General features: G+C 34.3%; 1 protein-coding gene and 1 pseudogene across 6 annotated transcripts in view; one reads left to right on the top strand and one right to left on the bottom strand.

Annotated features, from left to right (window-relative positions):
* AGTPBP1 (ATP/GTP binding carboxypeptidase 1) overlaps positions 1–18,008 on the top strand; it is a 153,034-nt gene that overhangs the window by 101,363 nt on the left and 33,663 nt on the right. For all 5 annotated transcript variants that reach the window (XR_013967697.1, XM_080819315.1, XM_080819316.1 and 2 more), the window contains one exon: positions 17,038–17,125. Coding sequence is in view for 4 of the 5 variants with exons in the window: in XM_080819315.1 (XP_080675441.1) it covers positions 17,038–17,125 (88 nt within the window). In the remaining variant the exon portion in view is untranslated. The remainder of the gene's footprint in view (positions 1–17,037; positions 17,126–18,008) is intronic.
* On the bottom strand, positions 16,362–16,851 carry LOC308352944 (large ribosomal subunit protein eL43-like; annotated as a pseudogene). The gene is made up of 2 exons: positions 16,805–16,851; positions 16,362–16,640 (listed from the first exon to the last, which is right to left on the bottom strand). The product of its transcript is annotated as a large ribosomal subunit protein eL43-like (transcript).

Below are 18,008 nucleotides of genomic sequence, written 5' to 3'. Positions count from 1 at the left end.
TAATAGTGATTTGTGTTTTTCTTGTTGTTTTCCTTTGTCAGTCCTGCTAGAAGTTTGCCAATTTTCTTAACTTTTTCCAAGAACCAGCTTTTAGTTTTGTTGTTTTTTTTTTCTCATGAGACAGTTTTAAAAACTCTGGTGTTCTACCAGCAAAAATATTAATAGTTGTTAAGTGTGAATATGATGATGCTTTTTAAGGGGCATTTCTGGAAATTATAGCTTTCAAGAGTTGAAAACGGTGTGTTCAGTTGTCATTATTTTCGTGGAAAGTAGGAAACTGTATATGCTGGATGATTACATGTGTGGGATAAAAGCTTTAGGCAGATTCACTAATTTAATGCAGTAATTATAGGAAGATTGGGTAGACTAATATCTGGTTTAGTTATAAACATTTTTTAAAGTTTTTAAATTTTGTAATCTTACTTTAAATAATCCTCTTTTTTAAAAAAAGATTTTATTTATTTATTTATTTGACAGAGAGAGAGAGATCACAAGCAAGCGGAGAGGTAGGCAGAGAGAGAAGGGGAAGCAGGCTCCCTGCTGAGCAGTGAGCCCGATGCGGGACTCGATCCCAGGACCCCTGAGATCATGACCTGAGCCAGAGGCAGCGGCTTAACCCACTGAGCCACCCAGGCGCCCTAAATAATCCATTTTTAACGTGTATTTCTTATTTAAGGAGTCAGTGGTTATATTTTGCATGGACAGTGATATGAATATTCTTGATACAAATCTATTTAACATTCTTTGTTTTGGGGATTTGGGGGCATAACTAGTAATCATTGAATGTCATGTTTCTTAGAAAAATTTACTTTTGACCCTAAACCTTCATATAATTTTAAAAAATTACCTTATTTGAAACTCAGATTATTATAGCAATTAGAGAATCTCATGTTTTCCCTATTTAACTTCTAAGTGTAATGCTAGCATAGTAATTTAGAGGAGAAAAGGACAATCAGTTAAATGGAATTATGTTTGTATTTTGGGTGCTCTGTAAGAGCATATAAATATAAAAAGGCTTTCGATTCCAGAAATGATCATTTTCAAATTGTAGATCTATAGATAGATGACCTCTTTACTAACTGTTCTTATTTGTTTACTTTTATAAAATAATACTCTTACTACTTTAAACTTTATTAAGTATTTTAATTTTTAAAATTAAAAGCTTATAGGGGTGCCTGGGAGGCTCAGTTGGTTAAGTGGCAGACTCAATTTTGGCTCAGGTCATGATCTCAGGGTCCTGAGGTTGAGCCCTATTTTGGGCTCTGTGCTCAGCAGGTAGCCTGCTTGAAATTCTTCCTCTCCGTCTGCCTCTCCCTCTGTTCATGCTTGCTCTCTCTCCCAAAAATAAATACATACTACATACATAAAATTAAAAGCTTATGTTTTGGACCAGTGCTCTATTTTTTAAAAAATTTTATTTATTTAATTAAAAATTTTTTCTATTTTTTTTGAAACCTCTACCTCCATGTGATACATTAAAAAAAAAAAAAACCACAAACTCTTCCTTTAGTGTCATTTTAAATTTAAAATAAATAAAATTTTATAACAAACCAAATCAAAGGAATGAGACAGATGACTGCTTTATTTTAAAATTTCCGCTTCTCCTTAGTACTTGCCCTTTGTGTATTCTTGTGTGTTTGTCGTACTTTCCAAACTCAACCTCATAGGGATTTGGGTAACAGAGTGATGTCAAGAAAATTAAAACCATCAACAGTGCATCATCCAGAAATAATCACTTTAATATTGTTGTTTTTTTCTAAACTTTTTTTTTTTTAATAAGGCAATATATGATTTCTACATATACACAGTTAGGTATTTATTTAAAAAAAAATAAGACATGTAACCCATGCAGTTTCACAGTCTGTATGTTAACCAAACATTATATTGTTAACATTTTTTCTGGTAAATATTCCTCTGAAACAGAGTTTAAATGGACATCCTACAGAGTTACTAGAACTTAACCAAACCTTTCTTTGTTGTACATTTAAGTTTCTAATTATTTTCTATTTTAAATAATGCTGAGATCAACATTATTGTATCAAATATTTGTGTATATAATTATTTAGTTACAAATTCACGAAAGTGGAATATCATTGACTGCCAGCTGTAAATACTTTTTTTTCTGATTAGCAAGCAATGGGTCTTTTTTTTTTTTTTTAATTTATTTATTTTAGAGAGAGGGAGAAAGAGAGCACGCATGTGCAGTGAGGAGGGAGAGGGAAGAGTGTTTTAAGCAGACTCCCCACTGAGCGGGGAGCCTGATGTGGGGCTTGATCTCATGACTTCGAGATCACCACTGAGCCGAAATCAAAAGTGGGACACTTAACTGAGTGAGCCAGCCAGGCACCCTAAATAGTGGATCTTTATGTGGGAAATTTGGCAAATTAAAAACTATTTAAGGGTGCCTAGGTGGCTCCGTTGTTAAGCATCTGCCTTTAGCTCAGGTCATGATCCCAGGGTCCTGGGATTGAGCCCCACGTGGGGCTCCTTGCTCAGCAGGAAGCCTGTTTCTCCCTCTTCCACTCCCCCTGCTTATATTCCCTCACTCGCCATTTTTCTCTCTCTGTCAAATAAATAAATAATAAATAATCTTTAAAAAAATTTTTTAAAAAACCCATTTAGAGAAGAATCTTATAGGAAGAAGAGAAAAACCACCGTTTAGCATTTTGTTATCTATCCTCAAACTTACTCACATAATTTTAATATTAAATTTTATCCTTTTGTAGATTCATTTTACAATATGAAAATTCACTCAAAACTATTTTAATTGCACAATATTTTATAAAAAAAAATTTCCCATGCCATTCAGTATTTTCAGTGACATCATTGCTATGTTTATATAATATTCTGTTGAGTTATGTACACTGATTATTTTAATGATAACAGTTTGGGAATTTAAGTTTTCATCACTTCAAAATTATAAGCTGTGCTGTGGTTGATATCCTTAATTATTTTGTGTGTGTGTGTGTATTTCTGATTATTGCATTGCCACCAATTCCTCCAAGTAGAATTTATCAAAGAAAATGAACATAGGTTCCTGAAGACTAGGGAAAAAGGGTACTTTTTGTGCTGGTAGGGGTGTTAAATTAGTTCAGCCTTTTTCAAGTGCGTTTGATAATATGCTTTCATTGTTAATATTTAATCACCTAGGATTTATTTTGGTATATTCTGTGAATTGGGATCTCACTTAATCCTATCATTAGTAGTTAAGTCGGTATTTATCAATATTGACAAATTGAGTTATTTCTCAAATGTTTACATTTATAACTCTGTTCCTGACCCACTAGTGAAAGAAGGGGAGGAAACATTGCTTAGAAGACATTATATGTGGTTGGTCTGTGGGAGCGCTTACAGAAAAATGGTGTGGTTAGTTAAAACAGTTTGGAAACTGGTTGGTGAGATAGCACTATTAACTTGCACATAGTTCCTGCCTTTTTGAATCTAGGTTGAATTATTCTGACCTTCTACTCATATTATTTGTTCCCACTGGTTTGAAATACCACAGTTCTCAGAAGCAGTGCAGTGGTGGACTAGCATTTGTTTGGGGGCTGTTTGTTGCTCTAGTACCACTTGATTTTAATGATCCAAGACTTTCTCTCTAGTGTAATGTCTTTGGTTCCTTTTTTCATCTTTTTAAAAAATTTTATTTTAATTTTTTCAGTGTTCCAAAATTCATTGTTTATACACCATACCCAGTGCTCCATGCAATACGTGCCCTCCTTAATACCCACCATGATGTCTTTGTTGCTCTAGTACCACTGTTGTGTAACTGACTGTATAGTACAGCTAACACTTTTTTCAAAAACAATTTTAAGAAATTTTCTACCTATTTTTCCAGAATAGTTTATTCTAAATAATATTCAAATAGTTTTTTCAAGTGCCAAAAAATTTCCATTGCATGAAACTTGTAGAATAATCTGAGAGAAATTCTTTTTTTTTTTTACAAACTGAATTTTTTATATTAAGTCTTACTGCTTAAGAACATTGTGTATAGGTTTGTTTATTCATTTGTTATGGCCTCACCTAAGTTTTTTAGTTTTCTTTTTGTAAGTTCTGCTCATTTCTACTTACTTTCAAGTATTTTATGTATTTTTTGAATTTCTCTTAGGAAAGAGTACTCCCTGTTTTCAGGCTTGTTATTACTTATAATTAAGAAAGCTGTCAAGTTTTATATATTCACTTGAAAATCAGCCTCCTTACTGAATTTCCTTACCAGGTTTCATAGTTTCTCAGTTGATACTGTGGATTTTCTTGGCAGGTCCCTAGAATTTTTCCTTATCCATAGTTATACTGTGTATCTTTCATTGTTTCATAACTTTTAGATATGACTTATGAGAATGTTTAAAGTAAAAAGGAGACATTGGGCATCCTTGTTTTATTTTGACTTTAATGTGAATTTTTCTAGTATTTACATTAAATACATTAGTTCTTCTTTTGAGTATGGATTCTTTTTTGTAGTAAAGAATTTCTGTTGTTGTTAAGTTTTAAAAATCAAAAGTATTTTTTTGTATTTATTAATATGATGTGACCATATAATACTATGAGCTGTTAATGTGCCTGTACTAATGTTCTTACTATGAAATCATCCTTGGGTTTCAGAAGTAAATTCACTTTGCCATGTGAATTAATATTTTAATATACATCTATTTTTAATTTATTAGTATTTTGTTTTAAAGGCTTTTTATATCACTGGTCATAAGTTAGGCAAGTCAGTTTCGTTTTTGGAGGGCTGTCTTCATCCAGTTTTGGAGGCAAGCTGATGCTAACTTTGAACATTTAAATGGAGAAGATTTTATGTCCTCACCCTGTGTTCTGGAGCAGTATAGCATTTACATGTCTTTATGAAATTTGGAAAGAATGCATCTCTAGAACTATCTTGATTGTGTGCCCCTTGGGTGGGAAAGGGAGTATCTGGATAACTTTTTCAGATATCTGTGACTTAGTCTAGTTTCCTATTTCTTTTTTTTTTTAAAGATTTTATTTATTTGAGAGAGAGAGCACGAGCATGAACGGGGTTGAGGGGAGGCAAAGGAAGAGGGAGAAGCAGGCTCCCCGCTGAGCAGGGAGCCAGCCTTGCATGGGGCTTGATCCCAGGGCCCCAGGATCTTCACCTGAGCCAAAGGCTTAACTAACTGAGCCACCCAAGTGCCCCTAGTTTTCTCTTACTTATTGTGGCAATCTTGATAATTTATATTTTCTTATATACCTCACATTTAAATTTTCAAAATTCACTAGAAATCATGTAGATTTCTATACAATATCTGCAGTATGTGTGCTTGCTTGTTACTTTTGCTTATTTCCCTTTAATTGTGCTCACAACATAATTTATTGTTTTAAAAACCTAGGTCTTGGTTTTATTCATTATTTCCTTTCAAAGATTTTTATTTATTAATTTTTCTGTTTTCCTCTCTGAAGTTTGACTTTTTTTCTTCTTTTTAACTTTCAGTTTGTTTACCTAAATTTATTTTTGATGACCAAGCATTTGCTCTTGATTATAACTTATTTCTATATCCCTTCCCCTCTAGATTTTAATATTAAGACTCCTTATTATTTTCTAGATTGCCTCTAATTGTATGTAGTGTTGGTATCCTTTTTGATCCAAGAATTATTTAGGAAAACATCTGTTATATTCCTATAGTTGATTAGGTTATTTTGATTAAAATTTTTAAATTATTTTCAAGTTTTAATGCATTTTGTTCATATACATAGAAAATTTATGACTTGGAATAACTTTTTATGGCTTAAGATCTGGCTCTCCTGGCAACAACTTAATATACATTGTTAGTTTAGTGTTATAAGTTCATAGTTCATTTATTTGGTTTTCTGTGTCCTTATTTATTTTTTACCTTCTCTTTCTGCCTCTTAAAAAAATTGTCTTTCAGTTCTGTGTTTCTGTCAATCCCTCATTTACAAAAACATATTTTTTTCTACTTAAGCAATATTATTTGGCACATAGTTATAACTTTTCCATATTCCTTTTGTATGTACCATTTAATGGTATAAATTAATAGCCGTACCTCAGTATTGTTAGCCTTGAATTCTATTTTTATATTGTTTTGGTTTGAATTTGCTTGATATATCTTTGCCTGTTGTTTCTGATAAATAGAGGTTGATTTTGTTGTTTGACCCTTGTCTTTAATATGATTTTAACTTATATAAAATTATTTTTATAATTGACATGTTTGGTTTTTTAATGCTTCCTGTTTTTGTGCTTTATTGTTTTATCTGTTATTCTTTACGGGACTTCAAGGTATAGTGCAGCTCTTTTTCTTTAGCTGTGGAAATCCAAAATACGTATATGAAAAAATAGAGCATGAGGCATATTGCATTGGATTTTTCTCAGTCCTGCTCCATCTGCCTTAAGTTTACTAGAAACTCCTCCCAAATTCTGACAACAAGTGGTCTCTTATGAGTTCTTCTTATTTCCATTATTTTTAAGTATTTAACTAGGAAGTTGTTTATAGCTGTAAAATGAGCTTTTAGGTAGATGTATTTTTTTAAGTTAAACTCTTGTCATTAGTTTTGTTGTTAGTACATCATAAAGGAAATCTTGGTTTTTCTTAACATCAATAGAAGAAGGAAGGACTAGTATTTTAGTGAACTGGAATTCAGCATTTCAAGAAATTGCAACTAGCTATGTAATTAATGTTATTGTCATTAGATTCATTTTGACTTCCCTTCAGGGATGTGATGCTGATGATTAAAAATATTTGCAATGGAAACTTGTTCAGCCAGAAGGATTTGTTTAATTACCATACATAATTGAAATCAGGAAATAATATTAGTTTTAATTAATTGTTTTTCTTTTTTTGATTGGGACGTTCTGGTTGCAGGAGTATTTAAGTATTGGGTTCTAGCAAATATGTCCAAAAATGTCTTCTTTTGCAGTGCCCCCAGAAGAGGCAGAATTACTGTTGCTTTTGTTTCTCAAATTGCCCTTTTCTTGGGAATTTTTCAGGTGATTGTATTAAATACTTAGTTTTATCACAGGTGAATGATCTTATTTGTGAATTTAATTTGAGAATTTCTGTCACTGTATAATAATGCTGTTATCTGTTGTAATCTATTTCTCACCGCCCCCCCATTACTTGAAAGGGGTTTGCTTCGATTACCACTAGATGGCAGTCTTGCATCTTAGTTACTTGGAGCTTTCATTTCTAGCTCCTTCCCTGGTGCCTTTGTACTCCGTTTCTCTAGCTCCCACCACCACCCTTCCTTTCCCCCCTCCCCCCAGCCATGTCTCCCAGATACATAAGGATTTTTAACCACCTTCTTATATAAATTGAACATGTGTGGAACCAGGCAACAGAATAGAATTTTGGAGTCTTGTCTGTAGCATTCCCACCTTGCCCACGTTAATTCCATACTTGGAAGTTGAGCTGAGCTGTCTCTTGACTAAGGAAGCCTTCCCTGACTCTTCAGGCTAGATTAGTACCCTTGATAAATGTTCCTTGTATTTTTTTTTCTTTGGAGTGTTTATAACAGTTTTATGTTGTTTATGTGTGTGGCTGATTAATCCCTTTCCTGCCCTGCCACCCCCTCCCCCCGCACTTGTTATAAATTCCACACAATCAGGGACAGTGTCGCTGTTGCTGACTGCTGTACTTACAGTATGGCATGAATGGATGATTGATAAATGAATGAGGCGATGGATGAATGAACTATGAAGAAAATCCCATTAGGAATGTAAAATGAATATGCACAAAATAATATGTCAAGAAGATTGTAGTTTGGGGCATCTGGGTCACTCAGTTGAGTGGCAGACTCTTGATTTTGGCTCGGGTAATGATCTCGGGGTCCTGGATTGAGCCCTGCATCAGGCTCCATGCTCAGCGGGGAGTCGGCTTGAGGATTCTCTCTCTCCCTCTCCTTTTACCCCTCCCCCACTTAAATAAATCTTCAAATAAAGAAGATTCAAAAAAGAAGATTCTAGTTCAATTTATGATCAACTTTTTCTAAATGTTTTGAAATACTTTCAAATTTAACGACTCCCTTAATGCAGTCGTTGAGGATTTGAATGATGCCTCATTACCCTAGAATACTTTTGGTGTATTTTCTAAAACAGTGGCATTTTTTAGTATAACTACTAACATGAGGAAATTATAATTGATACGTGAATCCTCTCTAATCCATAGGCCCCTCATTTGAGTTTCATCTGTTTTCTCAGTAATGTGCTTAATAGCAAGAGGATTCAGCTCAAACCATGTGTATTTAGTTGTTAGATGTCTAAACTCTTAATCAGGAACAGTTTTGCAGGCTTTAACATTCATGACCTCACATTTTTGAAAGTTATAAGACTCTTATTTTGTAGAGTGGTTCTCAGTGTGGAGTTGTCTCATGTTCCTCCTGACTCAATTCAAGTTAGGAGTCTGTGGTGGAAATGTTACAGAGGTGATGTACTCTGGTGACACAGGATGTGTTTGTCCCATTACTGATAATAATCATTTTATCACTTGATTAAGTCTGAGTCTGTCAGGTTTTTCCATTGTAAAGTTACCCTTTTCCTTTTTGTGTTTAGTAAGTATTTTAGGTGGAAGTATTTATCTTTTTCCTCTTCAGACTTTTAATATGTGAATATCAGTCCAGAATGGGTTTCCTGTTTTACTGGATGGATTGTAATTTTTTTCTGTCATTATTTTCATGATCAAATTGCCCAAAATTTGGCCAGTGGGATCCCTTTAGTACTGGCTTCTGTGTCCTTTTGACATATCCCTATTATTCTTTATGGGCGTCCTTGCTTTTTGGCATACGGTGCTCAGAGTTCCCCTTGCCTGGTACTGACCATTTCTAGGAAGAGCCCTGGTTTGTTTTAGTTGTGAATGGTATTTAAAAACCAAGGTCTGTGTGCACTGTACGCATATTGTTACTGGACTTCTTAGTAGACAGAGCTGAGGACTGTATGTTTGTATATACAAATATATATACAGGAATTTTCATTTGTAGTAGTTTCTCCGAATGTATGTATATATTTATGTTTGTGTGTGTGTTGTATGCACATATACACACATCCCCATACAATCTCCATGAGGTCACACTTTTATACCTTTAATTCCACAGATTCTGTTCTGGTGGTTTTCCCTGTATTTACAGTGTCCTTCTCCAACATGGAGAATTTGGGCTTCCATTATCCTTAGTGTATTTACATAGTGATCAATTCCAGTGTATGTTAAAATCCTTCTGTTGCCTTTTTGGGCAGATGCCCTCCTCACCTCATTCAGGGTCTGACACCCAAGTCTGCCTTTCTTCCCACCACCCCTGCAAGTGTGCCTCTCTGCTTGTGTTCATTTTGTTTTTAATTTCTAGTTTTATTACATGGTGGCAGTTTTGTTTGTAGTGTTTCTTTTTTATGGAACTCCTGACATTTCCTTTTGATCTAATATATAATCAGTTTTTGTGAGTATTTCACGTGCTGTTAGAATAAGGTATATATATTCTGTATTATCAGGATATTGTGTTCAACATCTGTATATAAGATTTACCTCATCGATTATGTTCTTTAAATCTTCCATATACATATTCTTCATTTTTGTTCACTTGGCCTGTCACGTACTGAGAGTGGTGTGTCCGTCTACTATAAATAGTATGATTTGTCTTCTGTATCTCCTGTAGTTTCTGCTTTACACAGGACATTGGTCTTACCTGGTGCATAGGTACTGGGTGTTATTATTCTTCAGTGTGAATGGTCACTTTATAAAGTTCTTTCTTTGTCTCATTTAATATTTTTTGGTCTTTAATCTACTTTAATCTCAGCGTTTCAACCCCTACTTTGTTTCTATTTGCCTAGTGTGTCTTTGCCCATTTTTAGACTTAGGGTAATTTAATTAAAAAATTTGGTATAGTCTGTCTTCTAGTAATGCTGAAAACCTGGGGTTATGTGTGGTTTTATTTGTGCTACACGTTGAATTTATTTATTTACTTTTTGGTGGTGAGGATATGTGTAGAGATTCAGATTTAAGTGGCCACCATTATCCTCCAGACCAACAATGTGGTCTTCCTATTTTTAGTATAAATTTCTGCTGTAATACTAGCCAGATTAGAAGCATGTATTTTTTCTAGGTGGAATCACCAAGTCCAGATAATATATGCAGGTTGTGATAGGTGCCTTAAGGTTATTCGAGCTCCATTTTAAACTTTACTTGTCCCCCTTCTCTGTTAAATGTGAGAGTAATAGCTTCAACTTGAAAATTTCATGAATCTGTGATTCATAGTACATTTGATGATTAGGCCTAAAACACCTTATCTTTCTTTGTGTCTGTATTGTTACTGAGCATCTACTCCCTATAGCTTTGGCCTTTACACAGCTATTATTAGAAGCCAATGCCATTGGTTGTTGGCTTCATCGTGGCAATTTAGTATTTTGATTGTATTCAAGTGACAAGGCTGACTGTTCTTAGCATACTTTTTATGCATATACAGGTTTATCCTGTGGCTGATGACAACAGTTATAGCCAAAATGTCAGGTTGAATAGACTGTTTATTCAGTCTGAGTTACCTCATTTGATTGATTCTTCCTGGGGCTACTTCTTTGGTTCAAATGGTTTTTGTTATAGTCAGAATTTTCAAATATCCCTTCTTCCACTGTAACTAAAATCAACTATCATTTAAAAAGTACTATAAGAATACATTGTCTTCTATAAATCTTCAGATAAATATAATGTGCCCTGACTTCAGCTGGAATCTTACTATAGTTAACCATGATTATGCGTTTTATGTGTCTGGAGGAGTTTGAAGTTTCAGATTGAAATTGGCCAGTGAATCCTAGGAAGGAATAAAGATCCTGGACTCCATTATATGTACCAGTGAAATACTTGAATTTCAGGTATAAAAAGAGAATCTTAACATACTTCCACTTTAAGACAACTGGTTACTCAAATAATGATAATAATAAGAGCAGCTAACATTTATTAAATATTTGCCATGTGCCAGGCCTTGTTCTAAGTGCTAACACATGTGACACTCTTCATCCATTAAACAGAATCCATTTTACAGCAGAGAAAAGGGGGGCATCAGAAGTTTAGTATCTGCCCAGGATCATGCATCTGGTAGGTGATGAAGTTAGAATTCAAACAGGTAGTCTGGTTGCAGATTGTATGCTCTTAATCACTGTGTTCTGGATGCGAAAAAATTAGGTTTGTGTTGGACTTCTCTTCTGTGGCACTGGAAGCTAGAGGACAGCCAAATGTCTTTTGCAAAATCTGTCATTTGTTTGCCACTACCAACAAACTACATCAATGTGTATGTAGAATTCAGAAAATATGTTACCCCTGAGCCCTCTGTGAGAAAAATAAATGAGTAAAAGATCTCAAGATAGAAACGGAATTTATAAAATGTGTTAAAAGTTAAAATGTTCTGTGGGGGATGACATGGGAGAAGTGAAAAGTTAACTTATCTTGGTGGGATTGCTTAGTTACTGATACAGTATCAGAGAAATACCAGTTAATCCTAACTATGAGGATGGGAAGTGGAATTGATGAACACAGTAGAAAGCTTCCAAATAATGGAAAAAGAAAAAGAAATTGGAGAAATGTAACCAGGCCAGTAATAATAAGGTAAAGAAGAAGAAAGAAACATTAAATAGTAGAAAGAAAATTAGATAAAAGGAGTGAAATGAAGCGTATATCTGTCATCACTAACTGTGAGCTGAAATGTCTTCAAAAATAAAATATTGGAAGTTATACAGGGGACGCCTAGGTGGCTCAGTTGGTTAAGCACCTGCCTTCAGCTCAGGTCATCCCAGGGTCCTGGGATTGAGATCTGCATCAGGCTCCTTGCTTAGCGGGGACCCTGCTTTTCCCTTTGCCTGCAGCTTCCTCTGCTTGTGCTCTCTTTCTCTCAGACAAATAAATAAATAAAATCTTAAAAAAAAAAGTTAAACAGTAGGAGGGAGGGCAGTGTTGATTAAATGACAAAGTTGAAAATAAGTGCTTAGGCAGAGATAAACTAGCCAAATGCAAATAAAATACAGCAGAAGTGGTTCTGTTATTGCCAGAAGTGGAATTGCTGGATCATATGGTATATCCATTCTCAGTTTTTTGAAGAACCTCCATGCATGTTGTCCATAGTGGCAGTGTCAGTTTACATTTCCATCCAGACAAAGAAAAATTCAGGTTCAAAAGCACTGAATAGATACTTCGTATTTACTAGTTGCAGTTCTTGAAGATGTATAATAATCACAAACATTTTTTTAAAGATTTTATTTATTTATTTGAGAGAAAGAGAGCAAGCAAGGACCAGTTGGGGGAGGGGTAGTGGGAGAGGGAGAAGCAGACTCCCTGCTGAGCAAGGAACCCCAGGACACAGGGCTTGATCCCCAGAACCCTGAGATAATGACCTGAGCTGAAGGCAGATGCTTAACTGACTGAGCCACCCAGGCGCCCCAGTCACAGACATTTTTTCAACTGAGGTATAATTGACATAAAACCTTATGTTAGTTTCAGATGTATAACATAATGCTTCAATATTTGAATATGTTTTGAAATGATCCCCTCAAGAAGTCTAGTTAACATCGGTTGCCACACAGTTACGAAGTTTTTTCTTGTGTTGAGAACTTTGAAGATCTACTGTCTTAGCAACTTTCAGATGTGTAATTTAGTATTATATATTAACCATAGCCCTACTGCCATACTTTACACTCCCTAGCCTTACTTATTTTATAACTGGCAGTTAGTGTCTTTTAATCACTTTCACCCACTTTGCCCACCTCTGTTTCTGCTCCCTCTCTGCCTTACCAATCTGTTCTTTCTATGAGATTTTTTTTTTTTTTCCCAGTTCTACACATGAGATCTTACGGTATTTTTCTTTCTTTGTCTGACTTATTTCACTCGGCATAATGCCTTCAAGGTCCATTCATGTTGTTGGAGATAGCAAGATTTCCTTCTTTTTTATGACTGCCCATTTTTTAATCACTTTTTTTCTATTGAGTTGTATGAGTTCTTTATATATTTCAGGTCTTAACCCCTTATTGAATACAGGATATGCAAATATTTCCTCCCAGTTGGTAGGTTGCCTTTTCATTTTGTTAATGGTTTCCTTTGCTTTGTAGAACACAAACCTCTATATAATACAATAGCAACCAAAACCACGGGGCATCCGTATAGATCAAACAAAAGCTCCAATAAATATAACTTAATTAGAAGACAGCTATTGTAAGAATTTAAAATGTCCCTTTCAGAATTTAACATATCAAGAAGACACTACGTAAACGATATGGAAAATTCAAGTAATACAGTCAACAAGCTTGGTTTTTGGATTCATTAGGATTCTATTTTGAGAATATGTTTGAAGATGTGTTCCAGCCGACTGAGAGTGAGATGTAAGGTCTGAGATGGGAGAAATGGTGGAACTAATCTGGGATTCCACTGTGAATAGGATGAAAGCTGAGTAGCATTTCTAGAAAGCAGATCATACAAATTAGAATTGGAAGTTAGTGGGATCCTGAAATTACATCTTAAAAAAAAATTGAAATGGTCCCAAGAAACGGTGTGCTATAATATGATTATGAAACTGAGAAGTGTTAGGGACATAGGACAGAAGTCCTTTGTATCTTCTTCCACAGAAGGATAAAACAGAAGAACTGTAAAAAAAAGTCACGCTACAAATGGGAATGAAACAAAATGTCACATGAGTTGGAGTATTTGATGAAGTGTATGAAAGAATCCATTTGAACTTGAGCCTGGAAATTTTTTATTTTGGGGGGTGGGCAAGCAGTGAACTATACTTACAGAATCAGAATATAAGTACCATTGTTTTTCACATTTTACATTCTGCTTTATAGAAGGAGTGCAAGAAGGTATCCTCCTTATGTTCATGAAACATTTAAAACTTAGTATATTTTGTTAAAGGCACAACTTATTGGTGATTTAAAAATACTCATATTTTACACATTTCATTGTGATTCAGAGTATTAGTTTTTCAAAAAAAAAAAGTGGATACTTGGAAATATAAAGTTCCTTCTAAAAAAAATCTGAAAATTTAAAATTGGTGTTTCAGATCACTGGAACCATGCTGTCCAGCACACACATGTGGCTATTTGAATTTAAGTTAATTTAAAGTTGAAAATTCTGTTATTTTAGTGGTGCTCTGCCCATCTCCCGTCCTTAATAGCCACAGATTGCTGCCATCTTGGATGTTGTAGATACAGAACATCTGTGTTCTGGTAGAGTTCAACTGAACAGCTCTAATGTAGGGAGTCCTTCAAAAGAGGACACTTTGTAGACTTACGGTACATAACTAAACTGGTAGCTGGAGGGAAATTGAAAGCCTTTAATAACTTGTATTATCTAAAATATAAAAGGGGTGCCTGGGTGGCTCAGTTGGTTAAGCGTCTGCCTTTGGCTCAGAACATGATCCTGGGGTCCTGGGATCGAGTCCCACATTGGGCTCCCTGCTCAGCAGGGAGCCTGTTTCTCCCTCTCCTGCTCCCCCTGCTTGTGCTCTCTCTCTGCCGAATATATGGATAAAATCTTAAAAATAAAATAAAATTAAATTAAATTAAAAAGACCGCAAGTAAGTGAACTAAGTACTCAAGACAGTAGAAAAACAGGAAAATAAACCAAAAAGAAGAGAATGAATTTTTTAAAATACTGAAAATAATGATAGAAATTATGGTGAGTGCTGTGAAGTGTATAAATCTAGCGATTCACAGACCTATATCCCTGGGGATAAAAATACATTATATGTTTATAAAAAAATTAAAAAATTAAAAAAAAATATAAATTGTAAATAGAAATAAAACAAAACATGCCAGAATTGATTAATAAAAAGTAGAGATTCTGAACAGACTGTAACTTTAGAAAAGGAAAATAAAAATGTATTTAGGGGTCCCTGGATGGCTTAGTCAGTTAAGTGTCTGCCTTCCACTCAGGTCATGATCTGGGATCAGGCCCTACATGGGCTCCCTGCTCAGTAGAGAGTCTGCTTCTCTCTCTCCCTCTGCTCCTCCCCGTACTGCTTGTGCTCTTGCTCTCTCTCTCTCAAATAAATAAAATCTTTAAAAAAACATATTTGTTAGTCACCTTAGTTAGATGGTATTTCAGCTGAATTATATTTATCTTTTAAAAATTAGGTTGTACTTTTATTTATTCCAGTAAATAATGGATAGCTTCTCAGTATTTTTTTCTGAAGCTAGTGTAATCTTATACTTGGTAAAGGTAATTTTTTTTTAAAGGGGCCAATTTTTAGATGCAGGAACTCTAAATGAGATTTTAGCTAATATAATGATATACTAGTAGAAGAATAGCATTTTCTTAGAATGCAAGGATAGCTCACATTAGGAAACCTATCAACATATTTTACTGCATCAACAGATTAAAGGAGACAAGCCATGTAATTCTTTTAGTGGATGCTGAAGAGACATTTGATAAAATAATTAAAATACTTAAGTGCAATAATTTTATGAAAGAAACTACTCTAGTTATGGGAGTAATCATAGCACCTGTCACAGAGGGTTGTTGTGAGGATTTAATGAATTAACACATGTAAAAATGCTAAGAGCAGTGTCTGGCACACAGAAATTATTCAGCCTGAGCTCTTTTTATTAAAAATGATACAGTTGGCAGATGTTGTATTGAATGGCAAAACATTTTGATTAAAATGAAAAACAAGACAGAGTTGTTTGTTTTCTTACCTCTATATTTGGAATCATTTTTGAGGTCGTTCCATTTCTCTAAGACAATAGAAGTAGAAAATGAAATAACTGATACAAACACTAAAAGAAGAGGTAAAATACTTTGAATTACAAATTATATGATTTTCATATGTAGAAAACCCAAGAGACTACTAAAGACTAATAAAAATATTCAGAGGTAAATTTAACAAAATTATTCTGTAGCAAGACAAAGAAAATTATTCTGTCTCTAGGAAAGTCAAAGTAGGCCTTAAAAAAATTGTCAATAATTCTAAAATTAACATAGGAATTTCATTAATTCCAGTTAGAAGTCTAGTGTATTATTTTATGAAATTGGGTAAGATAATATTAAAGTTCCTATATAGAATATATTTCCATAACTACCTAAGAAGATACACTACATATTTAATCCTATTTTTGTTAATAGTCTTTACACCTCCTCCCCACTATAAGCACATATTTGGAGAAGTTTGAAAAAGAAAACAATCTTGACATTTTTGTGATATTTTCCTCCTTAATCTCAGTGTAGAGTTAAAAGTATGATTATATATAATTTCTTTTTTTTGTCAATAAAAATTAGAAGGATTTCTAATTTCCAAGTCCTTTGAGAAAGCAAAACTAATGCACCACAAATTGAAAGATCTAATTAATAAATTTAACAACAAGCCCAAGTAATTTTGTTACATAAATTAACCCATGTATTATAGGCTAGCGGTCGTTTCAAATGATGGAGCTTCTACTGGTCTTTGAACTCTGTCCCTCGTCTGAAGGCAGACTTTATTGTGTCGGCAGAAGTGGTGTTCTAGGTCCGGGCACCACCAGCAATGGTTTTCATGCAGGAGCCACAATGCCAGATCCCCACAGCTCCTCTTTTCACCTTAGTTTTGCCCCAGAAGGAGCAAGTGTACTTGGTGTGCTGGCTTATTTCAATCTTCACCATTTTCCTGAGGGAAGCACCATAACGGTCCCGTGTTTCCCCACAATTCTGACCTTCTTGGTGCATTGAGCCGTGTTTCTGCAAATTAGGTTCGGCCCAGAGAGGATTTCTATTCCTATTTCTATTTCTTTGCAAATTTTTTGACTCTCACTTGCTCCAAGGAATACATTTTACTTATTGTTTTTATTATTTTTACTTGATCTCATATAGAGATCAGTTAATAAAGTTTAATAACTTCTCACTCATCAAAGTTGTAATCCCATTTTAGGTAAACTGGGATTAAAAGCATATCATTGATGGACTTAGAGGAGATTTTAAAGAAATATCTTTTTTTTTATACATACTAAAAACTGAAATGTATTTTCTTTTAGCTTTGCTGAGCATTTGGTGCTTTCTATAATGGTGTGATTAATTTTTAACTCAGAAACTCTGAAAAGATTTTTTTTTCCCTTTTTTTCCTATTTCTCTGTCAAAGGTATGCAACCACTCATGTATTCGGTTCAGGAAGCATTAAACGCAAGACCGTGGTGGATTCGTGTGGGAACGGACATTTGTTATTATAAGTAAGTATTCTAAGAATAATAGGATATCAGGTGACAGAAGGGGATCTTCATTCTCTTTCAATTTGAAGGTTAGAAAGTAGAGTCATTGCATTATTTGAACTGTGTTGGTATGCTGTACTGTTACCTTTAACAGAGTCCTTTAAAATTTGAGATTTATGGAGGAGGTATATTTAGTGGAAATAAAATGTGTCTTAAAGACAGACAGACCTACTTAGTCCAAATCTTATCTTCACCACTTAGATAGTTATGTGTCTTCAACTTTTTTAGCTTTAAAAAGACTCTGAAAACTTAAATAAAACTGAAATTAGGAATTTTAGGAAATAATTAGCAGTGCCTTTTTGTTGTTCTGGTGATATTAAGTGCAGTTCTTATCTTTTCTCTTTTGCATGCAAATATTTACTTGATTTGAATTTCCAGGATATTTTACGTGGAGATGTGTTCCAAAATTACATTATTATAGCAGCCTATGCAGTTCAACTTGACCTCACATAGGCCATCTGCTTATCAAGTCAGAAATAAGTGCTTGAAATCATTTATTGCTTCACTGGAATGATTGGATTATTCTTCAACTTCATATCTAAGTAATCTGGCATTATTATATGTCTTGCTTCCCATTTTTACTGTTTTTATGTGTCATGTGTTTCTAGATAACTTCCTCCACCGAATGCATTTGACATCCCTGTCTTTTCTCTGTTCATAATCTTAATCCTGACATTTTTGTTCAGTGGATTTTGGGTTTTTATGTGGTGCTTAACTAGCTCTAATATTCCTCCTTTTTTAATCAGAAGACTTCTGAAATTAAATGTTCTTACTGGTTTAAGACATGGCTTTGGAAAAACCTAGCTCTTAATGTGCTATTACTTTCTGAGAAGGACAGTGTTTC

This window comes from Martes martes (assembly GCF_963455335.1).
Source record: "Martes martes genome assembly, chromosome: 12".
Taxonomy (NCBI): Eukaryota; Metazoa; Chordata; class Mammalia; order Carnivora; family Mustelidae; genus Martes; species Martes martes.
This window is presented reverse-complemented; position numbering and strand designations above follow the sequence as displayed.